The sequence below is a fragment of the Larimichthys crocea genome, chromosome III (assembly GCF_000972845.2).
Source record: "Larimichthys crocea isolate SSNF chromosome III, L_crocea_2.0, whole genome shotgun sequence".
In the NCBI taxonomy this organism is placed as follows: domain Eukaryota; kingdom Metazoa; phylum Chordata; class Actinopteri; family Sciaenidae; genus Larimichthys; species Larimichthys crocea.
In genome coordinates, this window is record NC_040013.1 from 16,910,402 (window position 1) to 16,929,041 (window position 18,640).

At 40.5% G+C, this 18,640-nt stretch overlaps 1 protein-coding gene and 1 long non-coding RNA gene across 14 annotated transcripts in view; one reads left to right on the plus strand and one right to left on the minus strand.

The window, feature by feature from the left end:
- Window positions 1–4,874, plus strand: part of pax2a (paired box 2a) — a 29,529-nt gene extending 24,655 nt beyond the window's left edge. For 10 of the 11 annotated variants that reach the window (XM_019267932.2, XM_019267936.2, XM_027277922.1 and 7 more), the window contains 3 exons: window positions 140–241; window positions 1,726–1,812; window positions 2,025–4,874. In XM_019267932.2, the coding sequence (XP_019123477.1) occupies window positions 140–241; window positions 1,726–1,812; window positions 2,025–2,101 (266 nt within the window). In that variant the 3' untranslated portion in view covers window positions 2,102–4,874. The remainder of the gene's footprint in view (window positions 1–139; window positions 242–1,725; window positions 1,813–2,024) is intronic. The other variant, XM_019267939.2, reaches the window with a different exon arrangement.
- The window catches only part of LOC113745641 (uncharacterized), a 63,635-nt gene that overhangs the window by 16,299 nt on the left and 28,696 nt on the right, over window positions 1–18,640 (minus strand). Inside the window, exon 3 of one of the 3 annotated variants that reach the window (XR_003462285.1) lies at window positions 2,634–2,731. The exons of 1 other annotated variant lie outside the window; for it this stretch is intronic. This is a non-coding gene — a long non-coding RNA (uncharacterized LOC113745641). Of the gene's footprint in view, window positions 1–2,633; window positions 2,732–14,925; window positions 15,034–18,640 lie in introns of those variants that run through there. One more of the 3 variants, XR_003462287.1, reaches the window with a different exon arrangement.

Here is an 18,640-nt window from a genome sequence, read left to right on the forward strand (position 1 = left end):
TTTGAAGGAAATGCAATGCTCCCCTCATCACATTTTTTTTCATCATAATGAAGTAACATTGTTAATTAACGCAAATGGCAAGTTGTTCAACTTGTCTGTGTTCAAACATGCAATCAATTTTCCTCCTGTGTGCCCGCAGGTCGAGACATGGCCAGCACCACCTTACCTGGCTACCCGCCTCATGTCCCCCCCACAGGACAAGGCAGCTACCCCACCTCCACACTCGCTGGAATGGTTCCTGGTAGGTGACACTACTCCCTTTTTATGATGCCATTAATTTTACTTTTATGGGTTTTATTTTCACTAGATAGTACCCTTCAGTTGATCTTGTTTAAAGAACTTGAGGTCACTTTAACAGTATGCAGTACATGTTACACATGCATTAAAAAAAAATAATAAAAAAAACACTCACTATTGAGAGACTGAAGAATCCTTAAAGCATTGCTCTTGACCTAAAGGATTGAAGCAAGCTTGTTATAGCTTTGTTAGACTGCGGTTAGCTTGTGGTTAGCGTCTGCGGACGAGGACATTAGATGAACTCGATAGGCGATCACCACAATCAGTGGCCGTGAGATAGGACAGTTCCTCTCAGTTACACTCCAGCTCCCAGCGCTCATTACCCTCGCCGTGTCCACACAGCGCACTCTCACCAGCCCCGTCGATAAACACTGCTTTTGCGCCTCTCCTTGCCTCCCCGGACACTCAGGGCTGCAGAGCGTATCTCTTTCCCCTCTACTTAACCTGCAGTTCAGGTTCACAGCAAACAGTTAAGGGTCAAAACACAGAGGCGTGGAGGGCCTGTAAATATTTAAATCACTATCTCTCTCAGGGAAGAGCTCGAGTTACACGACCAGCAGTGAGGATGCTATAGCTGCCAGCATGTGTAGATCTCTCCTCCAAACAACTGAAAACACAATTCCCTTTATTGCTCGGAGACATGTACCTTTCACCCTGACCAATAATCAAAGCAGGCGTGCAGTATTTACAAGTGAGCTCAGTGTGCATGAAGGTAGCGTTTTAAGATATACATGGAGGTAAAAGCTGATATCTCAAATTAAGTAAACGACTTATGCTTTATTGGATTACGTGCTACTGGAGTGCATGTGGGTATACTCACCCAAACACACACATAAGCACACAGGCACAGCCACCTTCTTAATCCAGAGATTGTATGGTTTTTTTTCCCATCTGGTGGTGAATGACTAAGATTTAGTGACTGGCCCCAAACACTGTTAAAGTAAAGGCCATTCTTCAGCAGCTTCATATAAAACCCAACCTTTATAGTCTCGTAAAAGAAAGAAACCTGTGGACCCACAGCATCGCTCTCTGACATCCCCTCAGCCTCCCGTCCTTTCCCCTGGACAAAGAGCGAATGAGAGTCTCGGAGAACCTATTGGAGCGTTTTGAAGCGAAGCATCATCTCTTAAAAGCAGGGGGGGGGGGGAAACACTGAAATTCTCACTTAAGAAAAGAATAGAGAAAATCCTAAAGACTAACAGAGGATTAATAAAACAATCAATTCACCTGAAGGGACTGTGGAGAGCTATACAAGCAGCCAGGATAAAAATGGCACAAACACATTGTTGTGTGACAAGATTGTAATGTAACTGCAATGTAACTTTGTGAAAAAGGGTTTTTACAGCTTAATATTTTACAAAAAAGCTGTAAGTCATTTCACTTTGTTATCCCTTTGCTAATGTTTGTTTTTATCGATTTCTTCTCCAGGAGGGGACTTTTCTGGAAACCCTTACTCTCATCCACAATACACCACTTACAACGAAGCATGGCGGTTCAGCAATCCAGCATTACTAAGTAAGCAACTTTCTGCTGTGCAGCAAAAACTGTCAAACACACTTACTACTACTTATACTGTTAACTTTAAGCTCATCTAGACATATTATAAAATTAAAATCATATTTCAAAACAATAATAATTAATAACATTTAGTCTAGGAGTGTTATACATGTCTTACATGATGTTTGACCTCATGGTTTCCAACGGCTCGTTCTTCTGTTAACTTCCAGGTTCCCCTTATTATTATAGTGCCGCATCCCGTGGCTCCGCACCTCCCACTGCTGCCACTGCCTACGACCGCCACTAGTTACCATGGAGACCAGCTCAAACTGCAGGGCCATGGCTTCGGCCTCCATATTGTCCCCGTCTGAGAAACTTTGAGGTCAAAAGGGAAGTGAGGTGGAATCCTACGTGATGTTACGTGATGTGGAGGAGGAAGGATCGGCGAGGTCGACGCCGATGCATCTAGCCCAGCTTCAGCGTTACACACTTTTGGGTCAAAAGGGCCCGCGGGCATTCAGAACTCACCCATCATGCCCTCAATCTCTCACAGGCCTGAACATTTCCAGAATGACTTTAAGAGATTATATAAATATATATATTATAAAATATAAATTGAAGAAAAACAGTGTGAAGAATACCATGTGGAAAAAAATGTTGTGGGTTTTTATTTTTGTTTCTTTGTTGCTGTTGTTGTTGTTGTTATTTTATTCATGGATCCTCACATTCCTTTTATGTGATGAACTGCAGTATTTTTCTGCTCTAAAGAGAGAAGTCCAGGGGAGATGACAATGGTCCCATAGCTTGATGGTGCAGCGACTTGAACCAGTGTGCTGGGGCCTCTTTGACACTTAATGAGATCCTGGCTCCATACTGTAGGGCGGGCTTTACTCTGGTGCTTTGACTACGTCTTCTGCTCTCATTTCTCCAGTCCCAGCTACATTATCAGATAAACACAGCATGTCCGACAATGTTTACTGACCCTATATAGACCAATAGCAACATCACACTCCCTGTGGCAAACAATCAGATGTAAAAATGTAAATCATTTTTCAAAGTATTAAAAAAAACATGGTGGCCACAAAATGGTTTCGCCAGAATTTTGAATACTTTAAATTATTTTTTTCTGTCACTATTTTTTAATGTAAAAAAAAAAAAAAGAAAGTTATCAAAGATTTCTTCAGAGTAGTTCAGTCACATTTCCCGCATTTTCCAGTCATCTCCATGTCCATGCATGATCGTCCTTTGCTCTTTTTTTTTTTTTTTTTTGCACTATAACCTCAGCTTATTTAATTTATTTGGTACATTCACTTAAAATTAAGTTTAATTAACCTACCAATTATAAACATAAGTCGAAACTATTTATGTTGCATAACGTAGGTGCAAAAACACAAAGCAGACAGACAGACAGGCAGACAGACATCTTTTTCTCAGTAAAAGTGACGCTTTTCAAGTTTCTGAGCAGTTTGTAAGCCATTATCTTATGGCTACATCAACAAATTCTCCTGGGTCATACATCATTCAGCTACTTAGTCATACCACTAGATGCCTACACAGTTTAGAAAGCTATACGCAGTTGAGCGAATCAACTGTAAATAAGCTTTAACAATTGCCTTACAAACCTGTTTTTTCAACGTAAATTCATGCCTGTTCAATAAAATTAATTGCCTTTACCACACACACATATTCACCACCCTCCGTGATTTTATGTTCTACTCTCCGTAGGGACTGAAAGAAAAAACTGAACAGTTGCTTTTTGGGAAATATTTTGTGAATGTACTTTTAACTACATTTGCCAAAGACTTAGTTTGATATTTAATATTTTATTTACAGTATATGTATGCATAAATAAAGCAGTATTATCTTTTAAATAAGTAGTCAACACTGAACATGTATGTCGTGACTTTTCAACAGGCTAATAACATAAATGCATATGACTGTAATTAAAAAGGTGAAATTCAGTGACTCAATATTCCATCAGTTGCAACAAAATGCTGCTTTGTAGAATGATTTGTGAATAATGTGAAGACAATTCTTCTCTGTAAATAATATCACACACACCATTGCAGTATCATACTAATGTACTGGCTCCCTTTGTAGATATACAGACCGAAAAAAAAACATGCATTACATTTGTGTCTTAATGTAATGTTGTGCTCTGAAGAAAGGCACAACTACTGTATAACCTGTGGCTACATATGCTTGTAGTGTCAGGTTTCAGATGCTAACATCACATAGGTTGTCTTTGTCATTTTATTTTTGTTTTCATGATAATGTCATGATGATGTTTTATGTCACTATGCAATGAGTTAAATGGCTTTCTGTATCATCTTTTGTTGTTGGGCTCAGAACAAGTAATCCCCATGGAGAACAGCATAAAAGTTAAAGACGTACAAAAAGACCTCCAGCGTGAAATGGTTTTTCTCTAGTTTCACTTTTGCTCCAAAAATGAAGATGTGATCAAACTGAAGTCCTTGGCAACAATCAAAGATATTGTCCTGTTTGCTGTTAGTAGATGTTGTGATCATTATGTTAATCCAAATTACAGTCATCTGTGCCTCCATATATAGAAACACATCCACACTTATTCCCAGCCACCCATCTCTCCTCCCTCGACTCTCTCAACTGCTAACTCTTTAACGGAAGGCATCAAAGATGAAGTTTACTTTAACTCTACACAAGCAAATACATCATCTCCTACCAGGGTTAACTGTCATTGCTGAGGGCACCAGAAAACAGAGAAACAGACTGCAGTCCTGCTCTTCAGGAGAAGCTATCCTCTACAAATTGCACTTGGGATTTGCCTATTTCTGTCTACATGTATAGCTCGACATATCTGGCGCAGAGTGCAAGCCACTGTCATTCAGGCAAAGTATTTGCTTTAGGAAGCAGAGCACCTCTAAAGGAATGGGTCTTCTGCTGTTGTAAAGATGATACAGGAGATGTGTCATGGACATAAAAAGGATTTCTGATGAAAATCTATACGGAAAGCCTTGTGGCCTCAATCATTGTTCTGTTTCAGTTCTGTTCCAATTCTTTTTGTGCACATGAGAAATAAATTCTTTTATATGTCAGTCGTTGACTTGGTGTCCCCTCATTATTAACCCCATAAGAAAATGATTCAGAGTTCAAGGTTCCCGGGGAGCGTTCCTGCTGCTCGTGTATTGATGTTTGGTTTTATGAACAGTCAGGACTACAGAACGCACTCATACGCGTTACAGCTCTCAAATATGAAATACATGATAGCTTCAGAGCACGTAGTTTGTGTGTATCAGTGTGTGGACGTCTGTGGAAAGTATATATATTATGAGTCTATGCATGTGTGTTTGGGCAGAGGGAGAAACAGAGTAAAGAGTTTTTTTTTTCTTTTTGTTTTTTTAAAACGGGGGGAGGGAGAAGAGGGTGAAACAAAGAAGCAGGACAGTTGGAGAGGCAGGAGAGCGTTGCCCCAGCTTCAGACTCCAGTATATTTAATGATGCATCGGTTTCATCCTGCTATACCACACTACTGCTGCCTCACCTCCTCTTTACACTCTCTACTCTGAAACACACAAACCCAGCTAGTTGTAATTCAATTTCCCTGCTTCCTCTGCCTATTGTTTATTTCATGGATCCCCTGTGAAGCATCAAAAGCTGCTGTTTCTGTCAGCCCCCTAACTGTCCTATGTGTTTGTCATTCAGGCCTTGTTAAAAGATAAAAAAAAAAAAAACACACACACACACACCAACACTAACACTCCTTCTTCTCCCAGCTGAGAATTCCCAGTGGTAAAATTATTCCATTTAGATGGGAACTTTTTTGTCACTACCCTGTCTAAATTGGCATATCTGGCTCTCTCGTAGAAACCAATAAACTGTGAACCCGGATGCATCTGTCAGTCAAGCTCATCTTTACTTTAGCAGGCCAGATGACAACAACAGGAGAAGAGACACACACCAGCAGAATGGGGCGCACTGATTGGCTCTCATCAGTTAGGCATTACGAAAAGCACCTGTCATCCTCGGGGCTTCTCAAACCCGCACAGAGAGGCCCTGCCATGGGGGCCAATGGGCCTCGCGCAAAGATTTACTCAAACACTTCACCCTCATTGTCAACTTGGCTTGGTGATGCCCTACAGCTAGGCCTCTTTGGCATGATTCATGTCTATCACTGATAATATATACAGTGAAATAAGACAATTTTAAAGAGCTGGTGGATGGACACAATCTGAAGCAGTCCCTTGCAAAGTTAAAGTTTTATGCAGCAACACATTGAATTAAATTAAATACTGCATATAAATATATTTTTATTTTTTTTCAGTTTTTATATAAACATGACAATGTATCTCAAGCAAGATTGACATTAGTGTTGGACAGTAACTTAGTATATGTTTTACTTTTGGTAACACTTAATTTAGTCTGCCTTCAAACTGTTTATAGAATATTTCTAACATTTCAACTGTTTCACTTTCTCTGTAGATGTTTAACTGATTATCTATATGACTATTCATTAACATCCTCTAACCAAGATGTGTTTTGTGCCTAAACCTAACCAAACTTTAACCACAGTGGTGTTATTTTATTTGTGAAACTGTTGAATTGTTAAATCTCTCTAAAGACTAATAAACTGTTGCAAATGTTACAAATTATCTATAGGTCAACTATCCAACTAAAGTGTGACCTTACTTTTTACTCTATGTTTTAGGTACTTGTGCTTTACCTTTTATGCTACTTTATTCTTCCAGTGTGCTACATTGCAGAATATTGAAGTTTATGCTTCACGTCATTTATCTGATAGCTGTTCTTAGTAGTTGCATTATTATGTTCCACTAGGAATATATATAAAAGGCTTATATAAGTACAATTTAAAAAAAAAAAAAAGTCTCTACTTGAGAGCCCTTGTCACTGGTTTCAGATGAGGTTCAGAGATGTTAGCAGTTTACTTCTAAAGTTCTTCTTTTAAATAATTGTCCCAAGTCCCCAACAGGCCATATATTTAAAGCAGAGAAAACAAATTTGTGTAGCAAAACTTTGATTTCTCTTCTATATCACCTTCTTTCTCCACAGGTCTTTCTGGTAACCCCTGCGATTGGGAACCACTGAACTAAACTACCAAACAGTACATAAAGCAGTTTTAAATTAGCTGCTCCTGAACCACCTATAACTGTAAAATGCTACTTGCATTGATGAATTAGTATTAATATTGTAATATATGGTGATGTATCAGCCAGTGTAGCCAGGTACTTTTTGCTGACAATATTTATGTACATTTATTTGTTGCTTTTATATTATTGCATTGGAACTTTTAGAACTAAGTAAAGATTTTATGCACTTTTTTCTAGCATCAGTCAACAGGGTGTTTTCTTTTGAACAAAATGAAAAACTGACATAGTACAACATAATCACCTAAAACTCAATATATAATCATTTCTCTTTGTGTAAACATGTGCGAGACAACCAGAGATCAAGACTGGATGAATCTCGAGGTGTGACATGAGCGCTGTATTGTTCAGAGACGAGGAGTGGTGGTGGTCTAGCACTGACGTCCTGTCATCTGCCTGCATGGGAGCCTGTCATCAGCCTCATCATGTGGCTGTCATAGTTGATGCTGGTGAGGGGAGAGGCCAACCCTGCTGTGTCAATCAACGAGCCCTCATTAGAAGCGGCTTTAATTAGTGGCTGTACGGGCGCAGTATTGTTCACAACAGTGCCTTCGTTAACTCTGTTAATCCCAGATGAATTTGAGTTGAAAAGTGGCAGCACTACAGCGGTCCAGTGGTATAATTTGAAGCTACTATGTTATAAGAGTTATTTCATATGTTGTTTTCATTTTAAAAGTGAATATGTTTGTCTTCAAAAGATATAAAAAGTCTTCCTGAAAAGTTTATCATGCTGGTACAAGGATGAAAGGCTTTGAAAATCTGACTAAAAGTTTGTGAAAATGTCCTTGTGAAAATAAATCATTATCTTAAACTACGATTCCGTGTGGCAGGGGAGTCAGGGAGTTCAAGCCCAGAGTCTGATGATCCTGATCCTGACAGAACAATGATTATGTTATATGTTATTTTCACTGTTAGCGGTGTGAGACCATCCAGGCGACAAGAACATGACTTTGTGATGTTTGTAATGAGTGAGCATTGATTGACTCGACACAAGCCTAAAGAGGTTTCTTCCATGTTCAAGCTCAACGGAGGCTCGGGCTCTGTGTGCATCCTGTACTGTAGCATAGTTCGCAATTAGAATAATGAGCAGTCGGAGAGCTGTCTGGAGAAATGCAATTGCTGCGATTCTCAACCTAGGCCTCGTCTGCCAACTATATGCTATTATACCATTCCCATCCCAGTTAGATCAGTCAGCAGTGCAGAGCGATTTCCCTTCAGGAGCTAAATTATCGTTTTGAATGGCCATTGTGCGACAGATTGTGTAATTAAGCACTAAATATGCCTTGCTACCTGATTATGTCAATCTGCAAAAGGGATGAGGAGCTGTAGGGGCGAGGGATGGTGTTCCTGTGTTTGTGTGTGCACATCAAGTCTTGGGGAGGGATTTGAGATTGGGGAGGAAGTGTGTAGTGGCGTAACAATAGGCCAAAATGTGTAAAATGGGGTAGCACTGACCTGCATGCCCCCTTCAAGCTGAGAGAGGGTCTTCTGTCTGACAGAAGCCCAGCCTGATGGGGGGGCTGGGGGGGGCTGATTTTTTGAGTCCCAACTGTTTTGGTTAAACAGTGCAACAAGAGCATCCAGCCGTCTGCAGCTCCAGTATGACGGTGGAAGAAGAAGAGAAAGAGAGGAGAAAGAAAAGTGGAAGGCCACAATCATCAACCCCCACCACCTCTGACTGGCTCCCCACACTGCTTCACCCCCCAAGCACACACACACACACACACACACACGCGCACACACACACTCTCCCCGACGCTTCCACCCCCTCCCCTACCCAACACCCAGTCACTGTCAGGCCAAACACATGATGAATTGCCCTGTCAACAGAATTCATTCAGGGACCAATTAATTCAGCAGAAATGAACTAGAGCCATCAGTCGCTGAAAAACTCAGTGCAAAGAGAGCAAAGTAGCCCCACTTCAGAAAACGAGGAAGCGAGGGAGGGAATGAGGGAGCGAGGGAGAGAGGGGTGAGCGTAGTGGAGACGAGAGGGCAAGCAAAAGAGAGAGGGAGAAAGAAAGGGAGAGGGAGAGAGAGCGTGGTGGAAGTTAGTCTGACAGAAATTGGTCATTTAATGCTTTAGCGCACTGGAGACAGCCCCTGTCATAGACGGAGGCATGGCAGGGGCTCCCCTGGTATTTTATTTATTAATTATCCTATGCAGCGAGGGGCCTTTAACTGTCTCAGTCCAGCCCCGTCAGCCCGACTCCCTGTCATTTTCTCTCCACAAACAGATCCTTTAACACCGTGCTCCAGGTTAATGGAGACAAAGCCAATATCCAACCAACCTTGCCTTCTCCCCAAATACAGTATTCATCTGTACCTTATCCAGGTAATTATGTCTCAGACGATCTCCTGAATATGTCGTTGGGACGCTAATAAACCACTTTAGAGCTGGCGTGCAGAACACGTCTGACCTTTTCAACTCACTGCTTCATGGTGGCTACGTCTCCCAAGGAGGGCAGCAATTATTTACACCTTATAGAGAACTGGATGTCATTGGGCATAAACACAGTGCCAAATAATCTAATGATGACTGCATTTATTATTCAGAAAACAACCACGACAAACTCATGCTCATTTCCTCATAATTGACTGTTGATATGTAACATGATTCAATGTGAAATCTTTGTTGGTAAAAGAAATGCTTTGCCAACCAGACCTACCTGTCAGGAGGGATTTTACTCCCATAATTCAAATATTTGTCACCTAAAATGCCTCGTCTCTGTTTCCTTAACAGTGTCGACAAAATGCAACAGAACCTTGTTTGCCAGAAGCTGTTTTGCTGGCGGTGACAAATTAGCACTGTGAAGGGCGATATCAACACCAGCTAATTAAGGTGTCGTGTGATTTTGGGCTCCAGATCAAGAATCTGCTGATTCATCCCACGGGTGATTATGATGTCCATATGGTCAACGTACAGCGAGCTATGCAGGGAAACACTATCGGCCCGCTGCGGCGCTGGCTTTGCCAAAAGTTTGATCTTGTCTTTTGTGGCGGTGTTGGATGGTGTTCATCAAGGCTCTGAATTATTAACGGCATCTTTTCTTTTAGCCCAGGATCCTCTAGTGGAAAACACGGGATGAGGGGCAGCTGGGAGGCTACCCCTCTTCTCTGACATCAGGAAGTGAAATTCAACGCTGTTTCCACTGTCGTTCATTGATGGCCTCGTGTACCTTGGATGCCCCTTCTTAGTGTCACTTATTATCACACCTCATGCAACATAAAGGTGTTTTTAGGTGGTGGTTTTAGTGTCAGATAGTGTAGTGTATTTATATCTCGACAATTAAAACTATGAATATTTCTTAATATTAACATTTCCTGCAGCCAAATGATGAGTAATTACTCCAGTGACTCCTGGGGCTAATAAACTCATTTCTTTTCTCTCTTTCTCATTCCTCTCAATTCAGTCCTTTACTGTAGTGCTAAGCACAGTGAAAATACACCTAATAGACAACACTGGCATACAAGCCAAGTGAACCTGACAAATGGAACAGAAAAGCTAACAGAGAAGAAAGAGGTGCTTAGGCCAACTGTCACAGGTAAAGTGCTTTCCTGATTTCTGTTTACTCACCACGCTTGAAACTTGACTTGTTTTCCTGCAGCTTACTGAAGAGATTCTGTCTGTGAGTCAGCTGGTTGTCAGCGTGTCTCGCGAGCAAAAAACGCTCATTTCTCATCAAATTTGGAAGGTAGAAAAAGTGTCGCTTTTGAGACTATAATAACACGGACAACTAAAGGAAGTATTTTTTCTATTCAACATGTTTCATTTACCTGAAAATCATGTTTGATGTTCAAAGAGTGCTTGTGTTACCTTATTAACACCCAACACAACCTCCTCTATCAACAAGTCCCATTCAAAATGCACCCGAGCACATGCTCAAGACTCTTACTCTGTACATATGAAATGTATGGAATGAGAAGAGTAGAAGGACGGGAGTGGAACCTGCAGAAAGAAACTGCATTTGAACAGAGAGAAGATGTGCTGTAGAATATAATTAATTAAATGAGACTAATTAGGAACACGAGAGCAGGTGCCAGGCTATGAGCTGACAGGGAAGACAGCGAGACAACATGCCAGCACAAAAAAAAAGAAAAGCACACAACACACACATAGGCAAGTGCACAATCAAACACACACGTACGCACACATATACACACAAACACACAGCTGTGGTTATGAGGGTGTATCGTGACAGGAACGGGGACAAAACAACTTTCTGCGTTTTGTCATGTGAAACCCCGCAGGAATACTCATGACAGGAAGCAGAGACCCAGGCACCGTGGGGGTCTCTTGCCTTTGTCTCACACACATTCTCTTTATTATTTTGTTCTGCAATGGTGGAAGGAAGTTTGCACAAGCCAAAGACTTCTCTCCCCTAATTATTTCAGCACTTGTTCAAGACTGCGAGCAGTGTAAATTCACAGACTGCTTTTCCTCCTCTCAGACCTCTTAAAATGCTCATTCTAGAGCTGCTTCAACAGAGTATATGTAAAGGGATGAATTTTAATCTGATATGGTAGAAAGGGATTGGAAAAAGTTTCTCATTGGAATAAATATTCTCAACGAGAATACACTGAATAATTTCCTATAGAATCAATAATTTAGTAAGATTCAGATTCAGATTATTTCCCACTAAAATGATAAGCTGATTGACAGATTAATTGGCAGATATTTTGATCATCTAATAAAATAATTTTCAAGCAAATATGCCAGAAAAATGTGCTTGTTATAACTTCTCAAATGTGAGACATTGTTGATTTTCTGAACAACAATCATTAATTTATAAATTCATAAATTAAATGCTAAAGAAGTCTGTGGATTTATCAACCATGAAAATACTCTTAAGTCCCTAAAATGTAGAACATATTGAAGTAAAGTCACAAAGTGGTGCTAGTTAGACAGATTACATACTGTAGGACCATCTAACATTTAACATTGTCGATTTTCTTTAGAAGAAGTGAAAAGAGACCAAAAAGACCAAACACCGTGCACAGATGAAAAGAGCTTGTACTTGCTCTCACTGCCCGGTCTTGACAATGAGGTTAAGTACTTCTTTGCACGGTGCCACAAATAAAAATGTCACTTGCCTCCGCCAACTAGAAACCCACGTTAGTGTGCTGCTTGTAATGCCTCCAACGCAACTTCTTGTCAGGTTTACAAAGTGTATGAGCTTCTGCACTACACTGCAAAACAAAGCTACACAGAGGCAGCCAGTTTGACCCAGTGTAATGTGGGCCGGGTTAACCATTTTCTGTAACTTTCCATGGTCAGAATTACATCAGATTTATTCACAATTTACCCAGGCACAGCTTAGAAGTATGGCATGCTATGACAGTAATGAAGCTAAAAGTGTCAGTGATGGATAATCTGATTTGCATTAAGAAGATTTAATAAACCTGAAACGCCATAATATCTAAATCTTTGATTTAGAATAACACAAAAGCAGCTGAGTGAGGAAAAAGGACAATTTTGACAGCAAGAACATGATGACTTGTCTGCCGTCAATCACAGCCAAACACCAGGGATCTATACCTAACTTTATTTCTGCAAATACACAACACAACAGCATTTAGAAGGCTACATGTTCCTGCAGCCAAGACTCTGCGAAGCGAACAGCTCAATATCTAGCCTTAGTGCTGCTTGTCAATGCAACACCAAACTCAAGACAGAGAGAGATGGGGGGGGGGGTGAGTGTGTGGGGAAGGCTTTTTTAATTATCTGTGGTTGGGTCGGACTGTGCATCATCATTAGAGAGACTAAATAGCAGTGGTCACTGACTCAGGTAGTGGTAAACGGCACAATTAACAAGCTGAGGAGGGAGAACTGTATTCAATTTGAAAGCCTTCTCTCCTAATCCATCTCCAGTGATCAGCAGTGCTGCTGAGCTACACCCTTTTACATTCAATTACATTAATCAGGTTATTACCCAGCAAAAAGTCAACATTTTAATCAAGAACTGGCAAAGTAGGGCAGGACATTATACCTAGACAGGGCTAAGTGACAGTGAGAAGAAGGGAGTGATGATATTCCACTGAAGATAATCTTTTACTCATGTAAAACGGCACAGCGTGGAAAGGTTTGTAAGTTCTGGATGCATATATTTTTGTTCTCCATCTGATTTTATAAAATGCTCTATTTTTGTCAGCATTTGCCAGAGCGTATCCGTTCTCATGTCCACATTTGTACAAGACTGAATCAATCATATCTTCTAAAGTGAACTTCGCGAATGTGTACAGCACATGTCAAGAATTCAAGCACTTTTTCAGGCTGCAAATCCTCTTGGATATAATCCTCGCTGGGGTGTTGTTAGCACAGCAGGTGAGTAAGAAATGTAAAAACACAGCTGCAGGGTTCACATCCCAATAACTATCCTGATAGTCTGAAAATCCTCTGACGCGCTCTTTATGGAAACTCTGGAAATATATTCTCTAACACAAGCCATTATTCATATATGGATGAAAACAACTTGTCTAAATGTATGTAGAGCTATCCACTGTGGTCAGGCGGGGGATTATTTCATTCACAGCAGAAAAAAGCCAATTTATATGAATATGTGCTTACTTCACAACCAGTTCAAGTTGACTTTGCTGACTGACTGCTGACTGCACACACAAAGTGAATCTAATTTAGTAGAACCTCTGGCTAAGCAGTAGTTTCTCGCCCATTTTCTCCAACTAACAGGGAAGAAATCAATTCTTGGGCATCTATGACATTCAGGAGATGCTTGTCTTGTTTTTTTTCCCCCATGTTTTTTTTTTTATTTTTTTTTATTTCCACACTTCTTTTTGCATTTTAGCTTGTTAGGAGTTCTGTGATGGCTGACCTGGGAATTGGGTTCTGATTAATGGAGGGAAATTCTTGTTGTCCACCCCATAATGAGAGAAGACAGAGGTGAGAACAGCTCAATAGGAGAGATAACCACTCTTTGATCCAAACGGTCATGCAGAACCTATACTCGCTGCCTCGTCAGAAAGTGTGCTGTCAGGCTCCTCGCTTTAAAATTGCTCCTCACAAACTTTGAAAGGGACAAACATGCTTTGAGGAAGATACGTTTGTTTTACAAATTATAATGTGAAACTAAACCAATTTCAGTTTCAGTCTTTTGTTAATAATATAGTTGGCAAATGATAGCAACTATCTGATAACTATCTGCCCTTTGAGTGTATTGTTTCCAGATCACAGCCTGCAGACAATTTCAATATAATAATTGACTTCTTACACTCAGTTACACACAAACAGCAGCCCAGCGACATGGCATATTCACACATTTTCAAAATATTAAACTGTCTAAGTGCCATTTCTGAATCCCCACTAACAAGACCCATCTCAACTTAAGATGTCTTGTTAAATTGAGACCTTGTTCCCCAGTGGACTTAAATGTAAAACATATCTCTACCCTTGACAAGCAATGTTAATCCATTTAGTGTAACGAACTAACATGTCCCTAATTAAAATATGCCTTTTAATGATACATACTGACATCCTGGAAAACACTGTCACGCTTCCCTCCTTTAATACAGGAATATGCTAATTGCTTCAGTAACACTGGTGTTCAAATCCCAAGGCTGCAACCACATCCTGAGGGAACTGGTGTGTTGGGGTTTTAAAACCTCTGTTCAAAAAAAAAAGAGAGACCCTTTAGCATACTGGTCCTTGAAGACTGTTTTGGCCAGCAGAAAGAGGTTCAAGGACTGACACTGTTGATTTCCATTCATTTGCAGACATTCAATTTACCATTCAGAAACATCCCAGCCTCACTTTACACCCCTTCTGTCCACCACTTCACCTATAGGTGCTGGAGGGCATCAAGCTTCCCCATCCCATCCCATGGCAGCTCATTTAAAACAAATCAGGTTGATTGCTGAGTTGCTGAGCTCACAAGGCCCAGGTGATAAAGCAATTAAAGCCCTCTAATTCTTCAGTTCGGAAAGGGCCAGTAGGTAATTAACTATATACAATGAAATCCTTTTGTTACCTCTTGGTTTTCTCTGCATTTGATTTTTGTTTCCTGATGTGTGAGGCTCTTCATTTGATGTGCAGTAAGGGACAGGTTCATGTGGGTGGGGTCTGAAGCCCTCTGTGACATGGACCCTGGATGAGAGTAGAGCTTTAGTTAATAGGCTCTCTCTGGACAGATGAGGTCCATTAGAAGGTTAATTTAAAAATGAATAGAGGACATAGAGAGAGAACAAGAGATGGAGACAGAGAGATGGCTGAGCACAGGCCACACAGTTCAGGGGAAAAACAAAATATAGCATCAAATGTTTCACCCCCACCCCCCCACCCCCCAAAAAAAAGCTTCTAATTAAGCACATGATTATTAAATAACCGCAGATCCAGACGAACCATTAAAGTAGATTCTCACATATGACCAGCTAAAAACAAGGAAGCCTGCTCCAGACCAAGCACAACTGAACCCTATCACTTCCCATCCATGAGGCCATTTCTTAAACATTGAGGCATTGTTCAGATGCATGGACTGCAGCCCCTGCCTCCCAATTTCCATTTCTTTCCCCCCTGCAGAAAGGCTGAATCTGATCCGGACCCATTGGTGTGTGGATAATGAAGGGGTTACCAGGAGCTGGGAGAGGCCCAGTAATTCCCCGCACCGGGGGAGTGGGTTTTTGGGTGGGGTTTGGATGAGTACCCCTGCTCCGTGATGCATGCACTCATGTGAGCTTGTGACAGCCTTTACCCAAATCCAAGGCCAGACATAGACGTTGCATGTATTATATAGAGATACAGTACAGAACCCGGCTTCAAACACTTTTATTGCTGTAGAAATGCGTTTTTCCATACAAATGGAGCTTATGCTGTATACATTAGTATTTGTATCACTTTGATCTCCTGTATATATTACACAGGATTGTAGCTGGAAATCATTGAATATATAGTGCAGCATTTGTCGCAGCATGAATTTGTATCTGCTTGATGATTCAAACAACTGATAACAACATAAACATGAAATTCAAATTAAAGACATGTAAATAAGGTCCCTTATATATCCTGCTGAGTTCATCATCCTCTGTCATCCTACTCTTTCAGCAGACGTGGGAGTAACCCAGCTCAATCTAAGGTCACAAAAATTAGCATATCATCTGGCAAAATGGTTAGCCAATGTGTGGGCGTCTCCCCGAGGGGGGTCACCTTAAACATCAGTGTTAAGGCACCAAGAGACCCCCTCGTACTCCAGGGTTAAGTATCCCCACTTCATTATGATAAAGATGTTAACAACTACCCAACCTACCGATGCTGTCAATAGACATTGAGTCCTGGCTCTATCCAGCCTGACTCACTCTCTCTCAGGACCCCGCATGAGCCTCCATCCATCATCTGAATACTCCAGGCCCGAATCATTGCCGATCATTATAGTAACAGAGAGAGAGTCCTGATGATTGGCCGTGATTGTTAGATAACAGGAATCTTAGGGGTGATCCATCACGCCGGGTGGCACTCTAACACCTCTGCGTGATGGGGTTCACCTCCGGGGTCAGGGCCAGGTCAGCCAGAAGAGAGCCCATCCACAGAGAATACTTTTAACATTCCCAGTTACCTACCAAAGGCTCCTAAAGGTAAAGTCATTACTATTTCTCATCCGCTTAGTGTCATTTCATTAGCAATCCACAATAATATATTATATAATATAGATTTTTCAAAAAAGTTTAGATATTAATAGCAAATCCTGAGACAAGCTAAATCCTTTACTATCACTTATATATGACAAATACTCCCTCTGCTTCACGACGCAAGATGAGCCACTGACCCCATCCGACTTGTTTCTCAAAACTGGTGCAACACAACACAGTAACCCGAGGCTATGTGTTGTCATCCAAATGAGATAAGTTTATTTTCCCTAGACCAGCATTTGTTCCATCAGCCTGTAGGGTCGCAGACCACACTAGGAAGCAGTGGGGAGTCCTTCTCAGCACCTGCAGCTCTAGCGAGGTGGCCCGCTAGCGAGGAAAGGCTTTGGCCGCAGCCCAAATATCTGCCTGCACCTTCTGTGCAAACGCACCAGCCTTAGGAAACCAGGAGGCAGCAATATTGTGGAACAAATGTCCTCTAATCTCAGCCTGCTGGTCTGGGGTCCTGGGTGGGGCCTCCTCGTTGTCCCATCCAAACACTTTGCCTTTCCGCTCTTAAAGGACAGTGTTATTGGTGAGTAAACGGGACACACCTACAGAGGTGTCACAGCAGCATCAAGACCCACCAGCTCCACCTGTATGGGACTATTTATGGTGACAGTAATGGAGTGCTAACAATCTATAGACACTGAAATATTTTTATAACAGCAGACAAGGAATGTTAAATTGTTGACGTAAACTCATAAAGCCGAATTAATTAAGAGCTGTAAAAATGCGGTTGTTAACAGGATATATGAGATCTTACAATAATAAGTGTATTCTTCTGTTTAAATGTATCTTTGCAAATCCTTAAGTACAAAATGTCTTCTGGCAGGGTGTAGACTTTTAAACTAGAGTCTGTAATTAATCAGTTCATTTTGTTAATGTAGGAAAGTTAAAAAATCATATCTTTAGTGTAAAACTGTAGAAAAAACCCTGTCCTGTTTTAAAAGGGGCATTTACAGATTTGTATCTTCATCATAATAGATAGATAGATTAGATTAGATAAATGATGCTCATGAAGGTCATCCACTGAGCATGTCTTTTTGCACTCCTCACTCAAACATAGTGCAATTAGAAACAGATCGAATTAAATGTGTTCAGAAAATATATATACAGCCTTCAGGCTTAAAGAAGTTTAGTTTTTGTTGTCTACATTCGACCCGAGAGAGAGATGCATGCTGGATAAGCAATGCCACACAGTGACTTTGAGTTATAGGGTTTTCATAAAGCTCCACATGATTTTTATATACCATTAACGTGTCCATGGTAACTTTTTATAGATCATATTGAGTCATCATTGGATAAAAGAAAATAATAATTATTCCAGACTGCTGGGAAGTCTGAAATATTAGGCCACTAAGAGCAGGTTTAGTGAAGACTGAAATATAATACATATACTATTGAACTACTGTCCCCTGTGTACAAAACTTGCTAGGCTACCACTCATCAGTATGGAGGCTGACATACAGTGATGTTACAGGCCTTCGTCTATATATTGACTTATTAGGTTTGTCAGCTGTTCATTATTACACTATTAAGTTTATGTCATTGCTTGAAGTTCCTCTAGGTGTTTTTCTTTAATGTCAGAGGTGCTGCTGTATATGTTCTTTTATAATTCTGATTTATCAAACTGTTTTCTTTAATGGCATAAAGGATATAATTTCTTTGAAGAGAGAGCAGAGAGAGAGAGCAATATAAATTTAGCACATTAATATTATTTTCTGAACTAAATCATCAATAAATACATTAACAGTTATTTGAAACATGAGGCTGAGTGGCCTTTTAGGCCTTTGGTCTTCATTAGTTTCTGAATAAAAGAAACAAACAAATGTTTCATTTTTATCTTAAAATACTAATCAGCCTTTTATTCTTAAATGTGTTCGCATCCTTTGCTGCTAGCCACTACATGAAAAGCAAAGTAATTTATCAGTAATGTTGATGGTAAATTACTTAGGGATGCTGGTGAGTGGGTTTCACTGTTGGTGTATTTTTCATTTTCATTTTTAACAATCTTAGTCTTAGTCTTAGTTAAGGATTAACAGATGGTTTCCATTCTGTCAGACTTGTTTCAG